Source organism: Mobula hypostoma, chromosome 3, assembly GCF_963921235.1.
Source record: "Mobula hypostoma chromosome 3, sMobHyp1.1, whole genome shotgun sequence".
Classification (NCBI taxonomy): domain Eukaryota; kingdom Metazoa; phylum Chordata; class Chondrichthyes; order Myliobatiformes; family Myliobatidae; genus Mobula; species Mobula hypostoma.
Genome location: NC_086099.1, coordinates 42,915,677 through 42,936,609, shown reverse-complemented (window position 1 = coordinate 42,936,609; position 20,933 = coordinate 42,915,677). Strand labels below are relative to the sequence as shown.

General features: G+C 40.0%; 1 protein-coding gene across 5 annotated transcripts in view; it reads left to right on the top strand.

Annotated features, from left to right (window-relative positions):
- The first annotated feature begins 1,780 nt into the window (after positions 1 to 1,780).
- The window catches only part of slc38a9 (solute carrier family 38 member 9), a 46,399-nt gene continuing 27,246 nt past the window's right edge, over positions 1,781 to 20,933 (top strand). For 2 of the 5 annotated variants that reach the window (XM_063042935.1, XM_063042934.1), the window contains exons 1-7: positions 1,802 to 1,974; positions 8,309 to 8,385; positions 16,240 to 16,391; positions 17,399 to 17,528; positions 18,380 to 18,501; positions 19,042 to 19,105; positions 19,376 to 19,466. In XM_063042935.1, the coding sequence (XP_062899005.1) occupies positions 16,318 to 16,391; positions 17,399 to 17,528; positions 18,380 to 18,501; positions 19,042 to 19,105; positions 19,376 to 19,466 (481 nt within the window). In that variant the 5' untranslated portion in view covers positions 1,802 to 1,974; positions 8,309 to 8,385; positions 16,240 to 16,317. Of the gene's footprint in view, positions 1,975 to 8,308; positions 8,386 to 16,239; positions 16,392 to 17,398; positions 17,529 to 18,379; positions 18,502 to 19,041; positions 19,106 to 19,375; positions 19,467 to 20,933 lie in introns of all 5 variants that reach the window. The other 3 variants (XM_063042938.1, XM_063042937.1, XM_063042936.1) reach the window with 3 other exon arrangements.

Below are 20,933 nucleotides of genomic sequence, written 5' to 3'. Positions count from 1 at the left end.
GAGCTCTGATCAGCTCTCCGACACCGAGTACTGAGCGCCATCTCTATCCGAATGATTCGACCTCCATCTCGGTTGTCAACAGCATGCAAGGCCGGGGATTTTGAGGCCTTCCCTCTGAAAGATTCCCAACCGCACAGTAACAACAGCAGCGAACGAGCATTTCAGAAATTTTTCCAGATGTTCGTCTGTGCTTTCACGTCCATCTCCATCAAATCAGAATTGTCCACGGCCCCTATTTAACAGATACTATTTAACAGATACGATATCATTTTTCACCGGAGCGTTGCGCACGCGCAGCGCGCTGCTTCTCTCTCCTCCCGCCTATTATGTTTTAAAGATGTTTAAAATATGTTTTAAAGATCAACAGTTAACTTTATTTGTCACATGTACATCAAAACAAATAGTGAAATATGCTGTTAGCGTCAATGACCAACACAGTCTGAGGATGTAATCTAGACACTGAGGTTCTGAAACTTTTAAATTTCATTCCTGAAAATTTTAATTGTCTAAAAATCTTGCAATGGCAACATTAACAGTATTTTCATCTACATATTTATGTGAGTCCTTGTATTCAGTGATAAAATTTGTCTAATCCAATTATAGGAGCAAACTCACTGATAAGGCAGCTGCTACATGCTCAGCTTTCTGAACAACCAAATATAAGTCTGATATAAAATACTTGCCATCATTAGTGTAGCAACAAAAGTATCACTGAGTTAAATATTTATTTTCCTTTCCTTGATTTTTTAATGAATATGGACCAAAGCTTGTAATTTCACATTCATATTTCTTATGTTTTATGAGATACAATAAAAATACTATTTTAGAAATTGTTATTTTCAACTATCTTTTAAAAAAGATTAATATTAATAATTTTCATACATATAGTTGTACGTTTGTATGTAGAATTTACAAGTATACATAAAATCTACGTATATGAGCTAATCTATATTTGGCCACATAGAGTTAGGTGTACATTACATATATAAACTTTTTTTTTGCTTATTGTGCTTTTTTATGCTGCCTCGACTACGGAGTAACAATCATTTCGTTCTCCTCTAACACTTGCGTGCTGAGGAATTACAGTAAACGATCTTGAATCTTTTAAGCAGGTTTTCTAAAATGGTTCATTTATTTACTAGACAGGTGACCCCACTGCCTGGCGTCAGTGGTCGCGTAACTTGGACTTGTGTGATCTGAGCCAGCTGTCCACCACCTGCTCCGTGTCCGTGACCCTGACCGGTGGCTAAGCAGGTGCTACACCTTGTCTAAGGGTGACCTGCAGGCTAGCGGAGGGAAGGAGCGCCTTACACCTCCTTTGGCAGAGACGTATCTCCATCCCGCCACCCAATGAATAAAGTCTTTAATTGTTGTTACTAACTCATGAATTAATGATAATCTGCACTCCAAAATCACCATGGCACGCAAGAGATTTTTTTTCAGATTATCGCCAATTTGGACACGCGCTCTCAAAAATGCTCGCCACCTTGCCCTGGCACATGTACCGTTTTCATCACCGCTCATATATTATATTCAATCCTTCTAACGATAATCGCATGAATGAGAATCTGTTATTGCACCAAACTAAAGTTAATGTACAGCATTGTGACTCCAAGTATCGAACATACAGGCATTTTAGTTCTTGCGTTCTGTTTCAAATATACACTGCTGACCCATCTAATATGAAACATTTCTTAAATATGCAGAGACTATAATTTTGCTGAAGCATGGACAATGCATTGCACCCGGAGCTCAATCGATTCGTGCAGCACGTCATGCGCGTGAGCGTAAGGTGCGCACGTGATCACAAGGCTGCGGTGGGTAGCCCGACTTGGTGCGCGAAGGCACCGAGTCCCGGCCTGAGACGGTAGGCGAGACCGGCGCAGTCAGCAGCGCGGCAACTGAGGTGCGGGGACTCGGGAAGGGCGCTCCCAGCTGAGCACCGGAGTCTTCTGAAGCAGTCGTAGTCTTTCGGTGAGAGTGGATGGGGGGGGTGCCGGGTGCGCCGGGTGACAGCCGCGCCTGCGCACATTGCCTGAGAGGCGAAGGGTTGGGTGGGTTTACGGTGGGTGTTGTATGGTGGTGCGCCGTCGCGTTTCCTTGGGAGTCCTGTCCGGGGAGGTGGGGAAATAGTAGCCTCGGCTCTGGTTGGTGAAGTTGACCCTGGTGTAAAGGCTGTTTTGGACTAGATTGTTTATGGAGGATGGAATATGCTGCATTTTCTTTAAAAACAAGAAGAAAATGTGCGTGTGTCGGGGGGGGGTGAAGGGGCAGGGGACAGTAAGTCAACCTCGAGTTTGAGAATCGTTGTTCCGTATAAGGCACTTTTTCATTCAAGAGAAGGTTGTCACTTCCTCATTCAGAGCAGATTTTTTAAAAAGAAACCGAGTACGGGAAAGATGTGAAATTCCACACCTTCTGGAATTTCCAAAGGACGAATAAATCAAGCATTTTCATTATTGGTGATAAAGAAAACAAAGATCTGGAAATGTCAGTAAATCACCTGTACTGTTCAGGTTGAAGATCTTATGTCAGAGCAAGCTAGAAATCAAAACGTGCTTTAACTTGCAGAAATAGGAGAGTTGTGGAAATAATTAAAGCAAGTACCGAATAGTTGGAGAGCAAGAGAAGCTTTACACGTGGTGTGTCAGTGCTGGTTCTGAGTCCGAATCAAAACAAAATGCTAGAACCTTCATACCATCTCCTCGCTGAATTTAAGTTAAAAAGGAAGTCTTTTTGGTAGCGTGGAGGCTATGGCTGTTTAGATGACACAATCCTCTCAACTGCCATCTAGTTACAGGATGAATCAAAGAAGTTAAGAGAAAAAAAGAACAAAAATAACATACCAGATTTGGATATAGTTGTTAATTTCAAACAAAAGAAAATTTGCCCTTGCCCTGCAAATCGGGACAGTATCTGTAAAGAGAGAAAAACTTGTTACAAGTGCATTACAATGAATGGCACTGACATAAGCAAGAAAAGCTGTTTGTCTGAAGTTGTACCTGCAGAGATAACGAGTCAACTTTCCTGCATCTGCATAAAGAAGGTGGGAAATACGTGTGCTTTAAGTTATAGAGAGTGAGGTGGATGGAGAATAAAGGAAATGTATATGATAATGTGGAGACCAAGATTGATCAGGTAGCAATTATACTGAATGGATGATAACATTGCCTACCAGCCTTCTCCTTCCCACCCTCCCCCCACCTTCTTTACAGGGCCCCTGCCCCCTCTCCCTTCAGTCCTGAGGAAGGGTCTCCGCCCGAAACGTTGACTGTTTGTTTCCATGGATGCTGCCCGACCTGCTGAGTCCCTCCAGCATGTTGTGCGTGATACCTCTATTCAGTATGTGAAGGTTTTCTGAGTTTCCTGCTGCATATCACTAAATTTTCCATCCCACTTCTGCACTGATCTTCACTGTTTTAACGAAATTCAATGTAACCCTGAGAAATAGTCTTTGGGACTCCATTGAAACCCTGAGAAATAGTCTTCGGGACTCCATTGAAACAACTTCAGACAAACAGCTTTTCTTGCTTATGTCAGTGCCATTCATTGTAATGCACTTGTAACAAGTTTTTCTCCCTCTACAGATACTGTCCTGATTTGCAGGGCAAGGGCAAATTTTCTTTTGTTTGAAATTAACAACTATATCCAAATCTGGTATGTTATTTTTGCCCTCTTTTACTCATAACTTTGATTCATCCTGTAACTAGATGGCAGTGAGAAGATTGTCATCTAAACAGCCATGGTCTCCATGCAACCAAAAAGACTCCCTTTTTAACTTAAATTCAGAGAGGAGGAGGTCTGGCATGACCCTTTCATGCTCTCCAAACATATTATTAAATTACTGTAATTACAGTACATTGTTTTTATACTTCGATTCCTAACAAAGGCAATTTTCTAAGATTCAGTAACTTTTGGTGGCTGATGTTTGAAAAGAGAAAGAAACAAAAGAAAAATTGCACTAATTAACAAATCTCCAACTCTTGGTCAGTGCCAACCTCACTTGTGTCATTTAATCTCGGTGTCTATCCTATCACTATTGTTCTTTGTTCTCTTACCTCTAGAACTAACAGAAACCTGTAGTTGGTTTTGGTGTAAGTTGCAATTGTAACTAATATTTTGAAGCTTTTGTGCAATTTGATCATAGGTTTAAATAAACATTGTTTCTAATAGAGCTGTTCAGGAATATGTAAGTTTGCTGATTGCAAAAGGCAGGGTGGTGAAAAGAGATGGTGGTGTGGCTTGCATTTTTTTAAAAACTTCTCTTTGAAATAATTATCTGCATTTTAACAAGTCATGGGATTTTTCACATTTTCGTGTGTTTTTATTACGCAGCAATTGGTAGCAGCTGAAGGAATTGAGGGATATAGGTTTCATGCAAGAAAACAGTCATGAGGTTATACAGTAACCATGATCTTGTTGAATGATGGTGCAAGCATGCGGAGCTAAGTGGCCCCCTCCTGCTTTCTGTACATGTAAGAGCATCATTGTAAACAAAACAAAGAAGAAAATATGTTGGGGGTTGTGTACTGGCTCAATATTACATGTTATGTTTGAATTGTGCGCTAGTAGCATCTGCACAGGACTGAGTTGACTTTTAACTTCTATGTTCAGTGCATACAAACATGAAGTATGGGGCTAGATGAAGTATAGGCCTTAGCTGCCTTGTGTCCAAAGCACTCTGGATTTCTTAAGTATGGTTTGATTGACTATTGCTTACTGGAAGCCCTGTTCCTGAAAGTTTTGACATCTGGCAAATCTCCACCCCAGCTTGCACTGTCAAAGTTTAATGTTTTTGAATGCCTCTGACAGAGAGAAGATAAGAGAATAGCGTTGAAAGGGATAATAAATCAGCCATGATAGAATGACAGAGCAGACTTGATGGGCTGAATGGCCGAATATTGCTCCTAAGTCTTGTAATCTGAAGATTGGAGAAAAATTAATTTAATGGAAAAACACATAATAGTAAACTTTATTAAAGCTGGACTTGGGAGAAAGGGGAAAACAATTCCTTTTTCCCTTCTTTACTGCTACCTCGCACTTTTAACTTTTACACTTTTAATGGATTTTATTAATTTTTTAACAAGATCCAATGATGACAAACTCATTTGCAACCAAAGGGCACTGGTTGATGATTATTCTTGCAGGCTTCTTTGGGATGTGGTACTGTATGAGTGCTGAATGACAGGAGATCTCAGTGGAGGCTACCTCAGTAAATATATTTAAGACAAGGTAGGATAGATTTTTGCATAGTAGGGGAATTGGGGTTATGGGGGGAAAAGGCAGGTAGGTGGAGATGAGTCCACGGCCAGATCAACCATGATCTTATTGAATGGCTGAGCAGGCTCGACGGGCCAGATGGCCTACTCCTGCTCCTAATTCTTATGTACTATATGTTGATGATTTGGACTTTTATCTTCCTCCTGTTCAACAAGTTTGAAGATGATACAAAAATTGGCCAAATGATTGAGAATGAGGAGGACAGTGTTATATTGTAGGAAGAAATGAATAGTATTGTCAGTTGGATAGAGAAGTGGCAAATGGAATTTTAATCCAGAAAAATTAGGTAATGGATTTAGGAAGTTACAACTAAGTGTGGGAGTACCAATCAGAGGATAGTGAGGTACAGAAGAATATGGGATACCTGTACAGAGGACTTTGAAGTTAGAGGGGAGGTTTACTAAATTGTTCAGAAATGCACATGGGATGTTTTTCGTTATTAGCTGAGGCACAGAATATAACAGCAAAGAGATAATGCTGAAATTGTGTAGCATGCCGGTAGCACAGTTAATGATTCTGTATTGTTCTAGTCAACATTTTGCAGAAAAAGTGTGATTGCACTGGATACGGTTCAGAAAAGATTTGCAGGATATCTTTTCTGGAGCATGTTAATATGTGAGCAAACAGTGGATAGGCGAGGTTTGGTTTTATTGGGAAGGTGGGGGTTGAAGATGATTTTAAATGGGGATGTGATTATTGTCCCGGACTTGCAACACACTTTTTATATCAGAAGGTATTTGGCAATGTTTTTATTGAATCAAAATTAATTTAGAATTCTTTTGTTATTAAATACCACTTTCAGATGAAATACTTTTTCCTTAAAAGGTGTCCCAAAACTTTATTGTATGGAATTAATGTCATTGATCAAAGGGTAAAAGTGAAAGTGAAGACAAAGGTTTTGATAGCATCTTGGCCTGAAAAGTAGCAGAGGCAGAGACATCCATCATATTTGAATGTGCATTTGAAGATTTGTGACTTGCAAAGTGCTGGCTAAGGCTAGGTTGTATTCTTTATGATCTGGACAGATCTTGAGATTCAAATGGCAGAGAAATGGGTCTTTCAGCCCACTGTAAAATATCCATCCCATTTACCAGAAGCTGTTCCACAGCCTTCAATGCCTTCACAATTCAAAGGATCATTTGGTACCAAATGGAGTGAGTCTCTGCATCCCCCATCCCCTTGGGGAGTATGTTTCAGATGGTAATCACTGTTAAAATTTTTGTTCAGATCCCATATAACCCTTTAATGCTTTGCCACTGACTTTAGACACCTCTTCTGGGGTAGAAAATTCTAACCATTTGCCTTTTTCTATGCCTCTCGTAATTCTGTATTCTTCACTTCTCGCTTCTCCCAGCCTCCACTCCCAACAAACCCACAAAAAAACACAAAACAATCCAGACTTTCACATAACTGAAATGTAATATCCTAGCGAATCTTCTTTTTACTCTTGTGCAATTAGTTTCTTTCCATAGTGTGTTCAGACTGTGCAGAGCTAATTAAAATTGTATGCCATATTCTCAGCTTTGTAAACAATATTCCTTGAAGGTCAATATATTGAACCTTCTGAACTAGTTCTATTTTCTCTAGTATTTCAAAGGTTATAACAAGGTTTGTCCTTTGCTTTACAAATTTGTGCTGATCGTAGCTTTACTACTGGGTGTTTTCCTATTTTCTATATAGTGTGCAGAGTTGTAGTAGTTAGGTGTTGGGTAAGTCCCTTGTCACTGTGATTTACCATAGAGTTTTAAATTAGAGATTGGTTTTACGTACAGTGTTGACCTAAAAATTGCATTTTCTGAAGTTATCCTGGTTTTGTTAGTTTAAGTAATCATTTCACCTTTGTTCTCTCCTCTCTCTGTGCACACTGTATATTAAATGGATTTTGCCTGGTGAGAGATGAGCTGCATTATGTCATTGACCCCACTCCAATTCATTTGTTAATGTCACTAAATACTTTTTAACAAATTTGTGTATTTCAACCTCTTTCCTATCACTGACATGAAGCAATTAAAGTTGTAGGTCTTAGTTATCTTTGTTGTTTTGTTTTAAATTATTAATACATAATCTTTAAAAAAAAGGCAGAATATGTGGAATTGCAGATTTAGTTCTGCAGATTATGGCATCACTGGCAAGATGCCATAATCCATAATCAAATAAGACATAACTTATCATTTTAGAAAGCTGAATATAGTCAAATTTAGTCAAAATTGTTTTATGAAAGATAAAGCTTCTTTGACAAATTTGCCTGGATTCTCTGAGGATGGGACAGTGTGACTTGAGGGGAACTTGTAGATGCAGTGTGATTAGATGTCAAAGGCATTTCGAAAGTGCCGTATGAAAGGCGAGTATGTAGGATTAAGAGCCCAAGGTTTTGGAGAAAGTCTGTTAGACTGAAGTGCAGAGGGACCTAAGGACCATTGTGTTTGTATCACAGGAAGTTAATAGGCATGTTGACGTTATTGCAAAAGTTTGGAACTTAAGAAGTTTTGTTACAGTTTAGTGTGTTGTGAGGCTGTACCTGGAATATTGTGCATTAGTTTTGGTTTCCTTAGAGTGAAGGATATGGTGAAATTGGAGGCAATCCAAGAGACGTTCATCAGACTAATTACTGGGATGAGAGGGTTGTCCGATCAAGAGGCGCGATGATTTGGGTTTGTATTCCTAGGAGTTTGGAAGAATGTGCGGTGACCTAATTCAAACAAGTAAGATCTAAGGGGCCTTGATATGGTAGATATTTGGAGGATATGTAATTTTTTAGTAATATTACAAATGTTTGATTAAGCATTCTTTGTTTATATAATTCATTATGAATTATATGTAGGAAGTGTGTGGAATGGCATACGTTGTTATGCCACCACATCATATGTGCACACCTCACTGAAGTAAAAATAAATATCTTTGGGGCTCCAGGGTTTTTTTCCCAATTAGTTTCAGGGGTTAGAAACCAGGAGTGGTGACGAGGAAATTTTAAAATGAACCTGAGAGGGCTACCGACCTGTTGAAGTGAAGCATGTTTTTTTTCTTTCAGAAGGGGAGAGGGAGAAGCAATCAAGTTTTTAAAAAAAAAGAGGCTGAAAACAGTCCAAGTTCATGGTTTCATAAACAGTGAGTACCAGCTGAAAATGATGACAACAACAGATGCATTCAGTTGCAAAACGGATAACTGGTTGATTACACTGAATGAATTGAGAATATTTTGAAGCACATGAAATGGCCAATGAAAAGCGAGTGCCAGTCTGGCTGAGTGCAGTATGTGGAAATGCATACAATTTGCTTAGAAGTTTAACTGCTCCAACCAAACCAACTGAAATGAGTTTTGCAGATATTGTGAACGTAAGATGTAGGTGCAGAGTTAGGTCATTTGGCTGATTGAGTCTGTTCCACCATTTCATTATGACTGATTCAATGTTCCTCTCAGGCCCAATCTCCTGCCATATCCCTTCATGCCCTGACCAATCAAAAACCTATCAACCTTTGCCTTAAATATACATACAGACTTGGCCTCCACAGCTGTGTGTGGCAAAGAATTCCAGTGATTCATCACTTTCTGGCTAAAGAAATTCCTCCTCATCTCCATTCTAAAAGGACGTCCCTCTATTCTGTGTCCATTGGTCTTAGACTCTCTCACCATAGGAAACATCCTCTGCACATCCACTCTGAAGGCCTTTCAACATTTGATAGGTTTCAATGAGGTTGCCCCTCGTTCTTCTGAATTCTAGTGACTAGAGGCCCAGAGCCATCAGGTGCTCTTCATACGACAAGCCATTTTATTCATTGTTAGACCCATTGTTTCAGCTTGCTCCTGCCCCACCGAACTCATTTCTGCATACCTCGACACTGTTTTATCACCCCTTGTTCAATCCCTTCTGACCTATGTTCATGACACTTCTCACGCTCTTAAACTTTTCGATGATTTTAAGTTCCCTGGCCCCCACCGCTTTATTTTCACCATGGATGTCCAGTCCTTATATACTTCCATCCCCCATCAGGAAGGTCTCAAAGCTCTACGCTTCTTTTTGGATTCCAGACCTAATCAGTTCTCCTCTACCACCACCCTGCTCCGTCTAGCAGAATTAGTCCTCACTCTTAATAATTTCTCCTTTGGCTCCTCCCACTTCCTCCAAACTAAAGGAGTAGCTATGGGCACCCGTATGGGTCCTAGCTATGCCTGCCTTTTTGTTGGGTTTGTGGAACAATCTATGTTCCATGCCTATTCTGGTATCTGTCCCCCACTTTTCCTTCACTACATCGACGACTGCATTGGCGCTGCTTCCTGCACGCATGCAGAACTCGTTGACTTTATTAACTTTGCCTCCAACTTTCACCCTGCCCTCAAGTTTACCTGGTCCATTTCCAACACCTCCCTCCCCTTTCTAGATCTTTCTGTCTCTGTCTCTGGAGACAGCTTATCCACTGATGTCTACTATAAGCCTACTGACTCTCACAGCTATCTGGACTATTCCTCTTCTCACCCTGTCTCTTGCAAAAATGCCATCCCCTTCTCGCAATTCCTCCGTCTCCGCCACATCTGCGCTCAGGATGAGGCTTTTCATTCCAGGACGAGGGAGATGTCTTCCTTTTTTAAAGAAAGGGGCTTCCCTTCCTCCACTATCAACTCTGCTCTTAAACGCATCTCCCCCATTTCACGTACATCTGCTCTCACTCCATCCTCCCGCCACCCCACTAGGAATAGGGTTCCCTTGGTCCTCACCTACCACCCCACCAGCCTCCGGGTCCAACATATTATTCTCCGTAACTTCCGCCGCCTCCAACAGGATCGCACCACTAAGCACATCTTTCCCTCCCCCCCTCTCTCTGCTTTCTGCAGGGATCGCTCCCTACACAACTCCCTTGTCCATTCATCCCCCCCATCCCTCCCCACTGATCTCCCTCCTGGCACTTATCCGTGTAAGCAGAACAAGTGCTACACATGCCCTTACACTTCCTCCCTTACCAACATTCAGGGCCCCAAACAGTCCTTCCAGGTGAGGCAACACTTCACCTGTGAGTCGACTGGGGTGATATACTGCGTCCGGTGCTCCCGATGTGGCCTTTTATATATTGGCGAGACTCAACGCAGACTGGGAGACCGCTTTGCTGAACATCTACGCTCTGTCTGCCAGAGAAAGCAGGATCTCCCAGTGGCCACACATTTTAATTCCACATCCCATTCCCATTCTGACATGTCTATCCACGGCCTCCTCTACTGTAAAGATGAAGCCACACTCAGGTTGGAGGAACAACACCTTATATTCCGTCTGGGTAGCCTCCAACCTGATGGCATGAACATCGACTTCTCTAACTTCTGCTAATGCCCCACCTCCCCCTCGTACCCCATCTGTTACTCATTTTTATGCACACATTCTTTCTCTCACTCTCCTTTTTCTCCCTCTGTCCCTCTGAATATACCTCTTGCCCATCTTCTGGGTCCCCCCCCCCTTGTCTTTCTTCCCGGACCTCCTGTCCCATGATCCTCTCGTATCCCCTTTTGCCTATCACCTGTCCAGCTCTTGGCTCTATCCCTCCCCCTCCTGTCTTCTATCATTTTGGATCTCCCCCTCCCCCTCCAACTTTCTAATCCCTTACTCACTCTTCCTTCAGTTAGTCCTGACGAAGGGTCTCGGCCTGAAACGTCGACTGCACCTCTTCCTACAGATGCTGCTTGGCCTGCTGCGTTCACCAGCAACTTTGATGTGTGTTGCTTGAATTTCCAGCATCTGCAGAATTCCTGTTGTTTGCATTTTATCCCAGAGTCATTTTTGTGAACCTCCTTTGAACCGTCTCCAGTTTCAGCATACCCTTTCTAAGATAAGGGGCCCAAAACTGCTCTCAATGCTCCAATTGAGGCCTCACCAGTGCCTTATAAAGTCTCAACATTATATCCTTGCTTTTGTATTCTAGTCCTCTTGAAATGAATGCTAACATTGCAATTGCCTCTTTCACCACAGACTCGGCCTGCAAGTTAACCTTTAGGGAATCCTGCACAAGGGCTCCCAAGTCCCTTTACGCCTCAGTTTTTGTATTTTTTCCTCCACTTAGAAAATAGTTAACCTTTTCAATTCTTCTATCAAAGTGCATGACCATACACTTCCCAACACTATTCCAGCTGCCATTTCTTTACCTATTCTCCGAATCTAAGTTCTTCTGTAACCTCTACTTCCTCAAACTTCCTCTACTATCTGCCCCTCCACCTACCTGCATATCATCAAACTTTGCAACAAAGCCATCAATTCCATCATCCAAATCATTGACGTTTAACATAAATAGCCAACCGGAAAAGGCTCCCTTTATTCCCACTCTTTGCCTCCTGCCAATCAACCACTGCTTTAACCATGGTAGAATCTTTCCTGTAATACTATGGGCCTCGTTTAAGTAGCCTCATGTGCCACTTTGTCAGAGGCCATCTGAAAATCCAAATGCACAACATCAACTGATTCTCCTTAGTTTATCCTGCTTATTATTTCTCTAAAGTATTCCAACAGATTTGTCAGGCAAGATTTTCACTTGAGGAAACCATGCTGACTGCAGCTATTTTATCATGTGCCTCCAAGTACCCAGAGACCTCATCCTTAATAATCACCTCCAATGTCTTCCCAACCAGAGGTTAGACTAACTGACCTATAGTTTCCTTTCTTCTGCTTTTCTCCCTTCTTGTAGTGACATTTGCAATATTCCAGTCTTCAGAAACCATTCCAAAATCTAGTGATTCTGACAAGATTATTACTAATGTCTCCATGATATCTTCAGCCACCTCTTACAGAACCCTGGTGTGTACATCACGTGGTCCAGGTGACTCGGCTTCCTTCAGACCTTTCAGTTTCCCAAGAGTCTTCTCTCTAGTAATAGTAACTACATATAGCAGAATTAAAAGGAAGGGGAGATAATTTCAGCTCATGTGGCTGAATTGAAGTAATTGTCCAAGTATTGACAGTTCAGTGATGGGTTTAATGATGCACTGAGAGATTATTAGTTTATGGAAACTTAAAGAAGGCATTCAAAAACAGCGCCGAGCTGAACCATAACTTGCATTTTAAAAGAGCAGTTGAAATCGTTGCATCAATGGAAACGGCAGCCAGAGACACAAGTCAGGAATGAAAGTGAGCGTGAACAAAATTGCAACATCTAAACAATGTGGTACTGTTGTAATGGGGCTGTCATACACCAGACCAATGTAGCTTTAAAGACAAAACTTGCAGAAATTGCAACAAAGTAGGACACATACGAAAAGCATCCCAGACAGACAATATTAAATGGACTGCAGAGGAAGAGAAAAAGATAAAAATTCAAGTTGCAGTTTCAAAAAGAGTACTAATCTGCATGTTGTTGATGAAGAATTTGATAATGAGGGTGACACAGGATTGGGTAGCCTTCAGATTTACAATATGAAAGCTAACAATAGACAAGCAATATGGCTTACTCCAGAAGCGAAAGGCAAATTAATTAAAATGGAATTAGACACTGGTTCAGCTGTTTCAGTCATTCCACAAAACGAGTTTGAAAAGCATTTCAAAGGTACAAAGCTGAAGACTGTAGATATCCAACTAGGAAGTGGCACTGGAAAAAGATAACTCCTGTGGGAATGACCACTTGCATCCATCCACCATTGCATGTAACATGCCCTGCAATAGAGTTAACTGAAAACGAATTAAGAAACTTGCTGGATTATGCTATAGCATTGTTCAATGTTGGCATATGAAAAACTAACTTGTCAAGGGTTAAATAGTATTAAATGGACATGCCACAGATTTACAAAGCCTGTCTGGCTCCTTGTACCATCTGTGATAAAATGGCCAGTGAGCTAGGTAACAAGGAGGCTGAAGAAATTATTTCCAAGGTTGAGTGGAGCCCATGGTCAATGCCAATGTTTTCAGTTTCCAAGAAGGATGGTTCTGTCAGGATCTGTGACGATTTTAAGGTCGCCATCGACCCAGTATTGAAACCGGATCAATACTCTCTGCCCAGAACGGAGGATATCTTTGCAACCTTTTCTGGAGAGAAACACTTCAGCAAAGTGGACTTAGCTGAGGCCTACCTACAGATGGAGATGGAAGAAGATTCCAAAGTGTTTCTCACCAGAAACAGCCACAAAAGGCTTTATTGCTATAATAGACTTACTGTTGGAGTAGTATCCGTACCTACACCCTGGCAGAAAGCAATGGGCCAGGTGCAGGAAGGCTGCCCAGGCACTCAGTGTTACCTGGATGACATCATTGTTACCAGTAAAGATGACAAGGAACATGTCCAAGATCTCAAAACAGTACTTAAAAATATTAGAAGATTATGGGCTTGGAGCATAATGCGAGGTGTGAAGTCTTTAAACCAAGCATCACTGACTCTGGTCACACCGTTGATGCCCAAGCATTACACAAGTGTACTGAGAAAATTTAAGCAGTGCGAGATACCCCAAGGCCAAAGCATATGTAACAGTTGCAGTCCTCCTTAGGATTGGCGATTACTATAATAGGTTCCTGCCAAAACTGACTACTGTGCTGCACCCCCTGAATTCATTACTACAGATCAGGAAGAAATGGCAATGGACAAAGCAGTCTGAGGTGTCTTTCCAAAGGGCAAAGGAGGTGGTACTCACACAATATGATCCACGTCATCAGCGAAGCTTGCCTGTGACAAGCCTTACGGTATAAGTGCGGTCATATCACATGTTTTGGATGATGGAAGTAAACGCCCCATAGCTTTTGCATCACGTTCTCTTTCCACGACAGAGAACAATTGCGTACAGATTGAAGGGAGGCCTTGAATCTTGTTTGGGGTGTAAAATGTTTCAACCAATACTTGTATGGGAGAGAGTTTACCCTCATTGCTGATCATCAGCCACTAATGTCCATCTTCAATCCACAGAATGGTGATTTATAGCAGTGGATGCAGGTACAAAGTGGCTAGAAGTGTTCCAAATGGCTTTTTTTGTCATGAATGACCTGACCTAGGGAAATTCAACTTCATACAAGTTCTACTGTATATTTGCAAAACATTCTCAAGCTAGTAATAAAGTTACATGGTATTTATTAATAACTGAATACAGTATATATTCACTTGTTTAGTTAGTGTTATGAATATTCAGTGAAATAAAAATAATAAAAGCAAGTGTTTAACACCATCATCCCTTCAGTGCTAATCAACAAGCTTCAAAGCCTGGACCTCTTACCTCCCTCTGCAACTGGATTATACTTCCTGATTGGGAGATCAGTCAGTGCAGATCAGTGATAACATCTTGCTGACAATTAACATGGGGACACCTCAAGGATTGTGGCTTACTCACTGCTCTACTCCATTCATGACTATGTGACTAATCACAGCTCAGTCTATCTGTAATTTTGACAGTGGTATAATGACAATGATGCATTGAAGAGAGGTAGAGAGGTTGGCTGGTTAAGTAGTGTTGCAATAAGCTTGCACTCAGTCAGCAAGACCAAGGAAATGATTGTGTACTTCAGGCAGGGAAAGTTGGGAGAAGACACAGCATTCCTCATTGAGGGACTGGCAGCAGAAAGAGTAAGCTGTTTCATGTGCCTGGGCATCAACATTTTGTCTTGGGCCCAACACAATGCAGTCACAAAGAAGGCATCTCTATGGCTCTACTTCATTCAGAGTTTGAGGCAGCTTGGTGTGTCACTAAAGACTCAGTAAATGTCTGATGAACTGTGGAGAAAATTCTGCCTGGTTGTATCAAGGCTGATGTGGATACTCCAATGCACAGGATCACAAGAGGCTGCGGAGTGTCTTGTCTCAGCCAACTCCATCACAGCTTTCCTTACCACCAAGGACGTCTTCAAGAGGCAGTGCCTCAAGAAGGTGGTATCCGTCACCTAGGACTTTCAGCATGCCCTCTTCTTGCTGCTGCCATCAGGGAGGAGGTACACTCAATGATGCAGTTTTTTCCCCCTCTGCCATCAGGTTTCTAAATAGTCCATGAACCCTACCTTGTTCCTTTTAGTTTTGCACAATTTATTTACTTGTGTAATTTGTCTTTACACTGTACTGCTGCTGCAAAGCAACGAATTTCACGTCAGTTCAGTTAGTACAATAAATCTGATTATTTCTGAAGGACAGTCCAGTATCAGTTATTGTTTTTTTTAAAGAAAAACAGGTTATCCTGATTTGCAGAGAAATCACCTTGTGGTCAGTTCTTAGGAATGGAATCTGGGGCTGCTTATACAAGCTTTCACTGTTTCTGATAGTCTACTCCAATGCCTTTCTTATTGAAATCCCTTCGTAAACTCTAGTGTCTGGTCTGTTTCTGGTGTTCTCTCTGCTGACTTAGACTATTAATGTTTTACATTTTAAAACTTTTATTTATCTCTAAATTGTGATCAAATATGTTATCAAATACTCTGTCTATTTGTTTTGTTGCCGTCTTTAAGAATGGAGCTGGCTGAGTCATCGCACTCTGCAGCCTGTTGTGATACTGTGCATTGGAGCCTCCATCCCAGGCTTGATGCAACCAGTCAGAATGTTCTCCAGGCTTGTGAGGCACGACCTGCCCCTCTTGAAGCCACGCTAATCAGACTTCTGGTCTCCAAATGCTCATAAATCCCATCTCCAAGATTTCCCTCCATTAGTTTGCCCACCACTGATGTGTGTAAGATTTGCTGGACAATAATTCCCTAATTGTCCCTATTGCCTTTCCTGAACAAAGATAACATTTGCCACCTTCCAATTTTCTGATACTACTTATGTGGCTATTGGGATCGCAAAAATCATTGCCAAAGGTGCAGCAATCTCTTCTCTCACTTCCCATATTAATCCAGGGTATATCCATTTTCTAGGAATACAACCCCCTCCCCCCACCATCGCAAATATGAATGGGTTGTCTGTTGTCCTAAAAATGCACTTTTACTCAAAGTGCAATGAGTTGGTGATGAGGATTTGATATGGTTTGGTTTCACTGCTTTCTTTAAATGCCTTTTTTCCCACAAATTATTTATGTCTATCTGAATGATACAGGACTCCAAACAACTGCAAGAACAGATACCAACAGAAAAACATTGTACTTGGGCCTCCAAGCTCCAAATAAACTAAAATATGGCAGATGATTTTGAGCCTTTGTTGTCACCTGATTTTGAACATGAAGAGAAACCAGAATTAAATTCAAGAAGGTAAGACTTAAGGAAGTCTTCATTATTGGCCAAATGGCTATCTCGTATGTGAGTGAGAAACAAAAATTCAGTGCACAAATGTAATTTTATTTGTAAAAGAAAATGCAAATATTAGGATCTCCTATTTTATTTTGCTTTTAAATGCACAATTAAGCTTTTAGAGTGGGCTAGTGAAGAGTTATAGAGAGAGCCTTTTTCATTCTGCTTTTGGGAAGAGACAATGTTGAATGGTTACAAGAAGTATTACTATCAGAATTATTGTTTTGTTTTCTCTGTGGGACTAAACAAAATATTGATTATTCACACTGGGGTTTGGCAGAGAGTGCTGTATTTATTCTAGATGCCAATGTTGAGATGATCCTCTTCATGCCCAGTCATCTCACCTGATTAATACAAAAACAATTAACTAGGAAAATTATTGACCAGGTTTTCACCTGCTGAGCACATTTATCATTCTCTCAACTAATGCTTCGACTGTGAAAAACACAAAAAACTGTTATCAAACAAATGGTTTCTTTAGTGATTTTCTGAGGCATTCTAACCATTCATAATTCTTATTGTTGAAGCATGATACTCTCTTCAGTTCTAAGGATTAGATTTAAATCGGTTAACTTGCCAAAGGCCATGGGTCTTGCTGGGTTTTGCAACTTAGTGTTACACCATGCAATGCATTTTGCACTTGTATAGCCACTCCAAGTTACATTTTATTGTGCATTCTGATCCTTTGACAAGGGAAGTTAATAACTACATCTCTTCCTATTCTGAAATGAATGTGTAATGACTGAATATTTAATGGAGTCTTGTATGTCATTGCTAGCATCAATTGATTCTGTACCATTTCTCTTAGTTTGAAGGACAATGAGTGTTAATGTTCTCCAGAGTTTGGCTAGTATTAATGAAGAAAATTGACATTCTTACGTATGACTTTTGTGTTGAGGAATTGTAAAATATTGCACTTTATTACATGTACACAAGAACAAATATAAAAGAAATTGTCTTATTTGTAGACCTTTCTATGTACCACGCAACAACCTGTATGGCAACACACCACCTGAAGAACAGATTACAGCCAAAGCTTCAGCAATGAACAGCCGTATTCAGTATTACAGCAAGTTGACTGCTACACACAAAACATTGGTATTGCATTTTCTCATGTTTATGAAACATAGAATCAGAATCAGGTTTTTTTTAAATCATGGATGTGTATCGTGAAATTTGTTAACAGCAGCAGCAACAGTTCAATGCAATACATAATATAGAAAGGGGAAAAAGTAAATCAATTACAGTAAGTATATATGTATATTGAATAGATTAAAAAATTACAAAAACTATATATATATTTATTTATTAGTAAAAGTATTAACTTTTCATTACAAAGAAGCTTGGACAAAATTTATATGCCTGAATTTCTTTTTGGCTCCATCTTCATTCATTTAGTTGGAGATTTAAAAAAAAACCTTATCTCCACTCATGATTTGATGAATTATCTAGTCAGTGGGTGAGTCATTCCAAGCAGATGACTGCTTATTTTCTGTGGCTTGATTTCACAAATCTCTGAGAAGGCAATAAGAAAAGAAATTGACTTCCTCATCCCATTAGCACATTGTATATACATAGATTTTAGTTGACTATGGGTTTAGGATATGTTCGATAGAAATTAGATATTGTTTGGGGAATTCTGAGAAGGCTGGTAAAATTAGAAGTGAATACATCTGACAGATTGCGGAGGGAAATGTAATGTAGAGTGGGGCAAAGGCATGCAAGCCAAAGGAGCATGAAATAAACCCCAGCTATAAAATAACACCTTTGCTGTTCTTCTGTCACTAATAGTGCTCATACATGAGCATCCACATCAGCCTCCAATTGGTTCTGCATTTCTGTGGTGAGGGTTGATCAGTACAGAACATTTTGGGTCATGAGCATTGAAATTTACAAAAGGAATTGAATTTTCTTTCTTTATAAGTTGCTAATATTTAAGTATTTTACAGGTGCCACCTCATCATGTCATTCCAGCTGAAGAGGAAATTTATGTTTACAGTCCTTTAGGAAGTGCTCTGCAATTTGAAAGTAGCATAGATGGCTTTGGAAAGAATCCCAGCATAGTCACTATGTATGTATAAATTTTACTTTGTAAGAATCTTGAGCTTAATTGCTGCCATGTGAAATATTTAAGACTAAAATTTCAACCAAAGGATCAGAATTGTGATTGCACTATTTCTTAGGAGGCTATTTAGCCCATTGAGTCTACGGTGTCTCCCGGAGTAATTCCATCAAACATATTTTTGACAGCCTTCTTTCTATTTCATAAGCTTATTGACTCCTGCCACCTGATTCTCCTCACTGACATTAGGGGTAATTTACAGTAGCCATTTACTGCCAATCATCATACCTGGAATGTGGGAGCAAACTGTCACAGAATCTACATACTCCACGCAGACATCACTTTAGGGTAAGCTCGGTCACTGGAGCTGCAGGCAATTGTTCCATTTGCCACTCCACTTTACTACACAAGCACATCTTTAAAGGTAATGTTGATCACTACATAAGCTCCATCTTTTGAAGGCATCAGATAAGTGTGCCTTAATGGCTGAAAAAAAGTTAACCAAATTCCTAAGAGGATTAAAAAGAATCCAATTTGATTTCTTTTCAGATTTTCTATTTGGAATACCATGATGGGCACATCCATATTGAGCCTTCCATGGGCATTGAAAGAGGTTAGAAGATCCTTGTGCATTTTATATTTTTCATCAATATTGTGCTTGAACAATTAAAACATTGCAACTCCACAAGCCATTCATTAATGCTCTGACGTCTTCAGAAAGGTAATAACCACAAGAGGTTCTACAACTGGAACTCAGCGAGTCAGACAGCATCTATTGAGGGAAATAAATAGTCAATGTTTTAGCCTGACTTGCTGAAATCCTCTTGCATTTTTCTGTGTGTTGCTTCAGAAAATGAATATTGTGTTTTCTTTTCCCATTCAGGCAGGATTCACTTTTGGAATTATTTTGATCATTGCAATGAGCATTCTGATGCTATACTGTTGTTATCGAGTCGTGAAATCCCGACAGACAGGTGTGTATCTTTAAGTTTTGCAATAATCTTGTATTAATGCAATAAGAAGTATTTGCACTGAGGTGCAGGTATATGTATTATGTAGAGAGCAGCTGTTGTTGGTGGAATATAATGATGACAGGTATGTCTTGCAGCTGCGTGGAAATCTGTGTATAGAGTTGGCCACAAAATGATACAAAACTGCCCTTGTCATTTTTTTGTATGTTTGGGAAAATTATCTACTTGATATGTGGATAATTTTTTCCCCTATTTGCATAAACTTAAGGTCAGACCAAGGTCCCAACTTGAATTAAATCATATGGAAGAATTGATCATTTTCTGTATAACTACAGTGATCAGTTTCCAGAACATTTGTTACTCCTACTTTATGCTATTCTAATCAAGAGCAGTCTTTTACACAGCTTCACCTTAAGGTCACAGCAAGATTTTGAACTTTCAATGGCAGTAGTTTTCTGGCTAATATTATTTCCTTCTAAGTATTAAACTGTTGTAATATGTTTAGACATGGGCATTAATGCCTGTTAATGCTTTTAGAATCAAAATGTTTATGCTTTTAGAATTTTAATGCTTCATGCTTTTAGAATCAAAATGTGCATATGTTTATTGGGCTCAAAGAAAGATTAGTGATAATCTGTTATTCACAGGGCATTCATGATTCTGTCCCTCTGAGATGACAAGGGTTTGGAGTAGTCATTTAAACTAATTGTTAACAATGCGAATTGCCTTACATGTGAGATGAAAGTACACTTTTCAGTACATTTGTGAAAACACCTCTTTTTCAAATCGCAAGCGAGAGAATCTGCAAATGCTGGAAATCTGAGCAACACACACAATGAATTTGTGTTTCAGTAATCAGTAACTAGTTTCTATTTTTCATTTTAAGTTTTATATTGTTCATTGTTTAAGGAATGTTTATATGGATTTTTTTTGATTTGCAAGAACAGGATAGTTTTAGATAAAGGAAAGCTGCAATTATGCGTTTGACAATTTTAGATCAGCCAATTATATCAGCCTTACTTCTGGCCTTGGACATAGTTTTGCAACTCCTGGATGTGAACAGCCATTTTGGTACTTTGTAATTTCCTTGTGATTGGTAGGTTAATGTTTTGACAGGCTGTTTGGAGCAAATCTTTTAATTTTGCAGTTACTTAATCTTTTACATGGAATTATTCAACAAGTAAACAAGCAAAAATAAATGGAAAAATGAGTTCTGATTTGGGGGGAGGGTCTTTCATTGTTCTGTTTACTCACTCTGCTACTAAGAGTACATAAGTGAACATGAATTAACATTTCACTGCTAAACATTATCGGGTGAGGCTATTTGCTTCTGTAACCAAGAATTGTATGTCTTTCCTTGAATCAGCCTGATGTTGTCCCAAACAACATACGGAGGGCAAATTGAATGTAGCTAAGAACCAGTTAATCAGCCTCTCATAACTGTGCTGTCAAGTAGTACTTGTCCATACC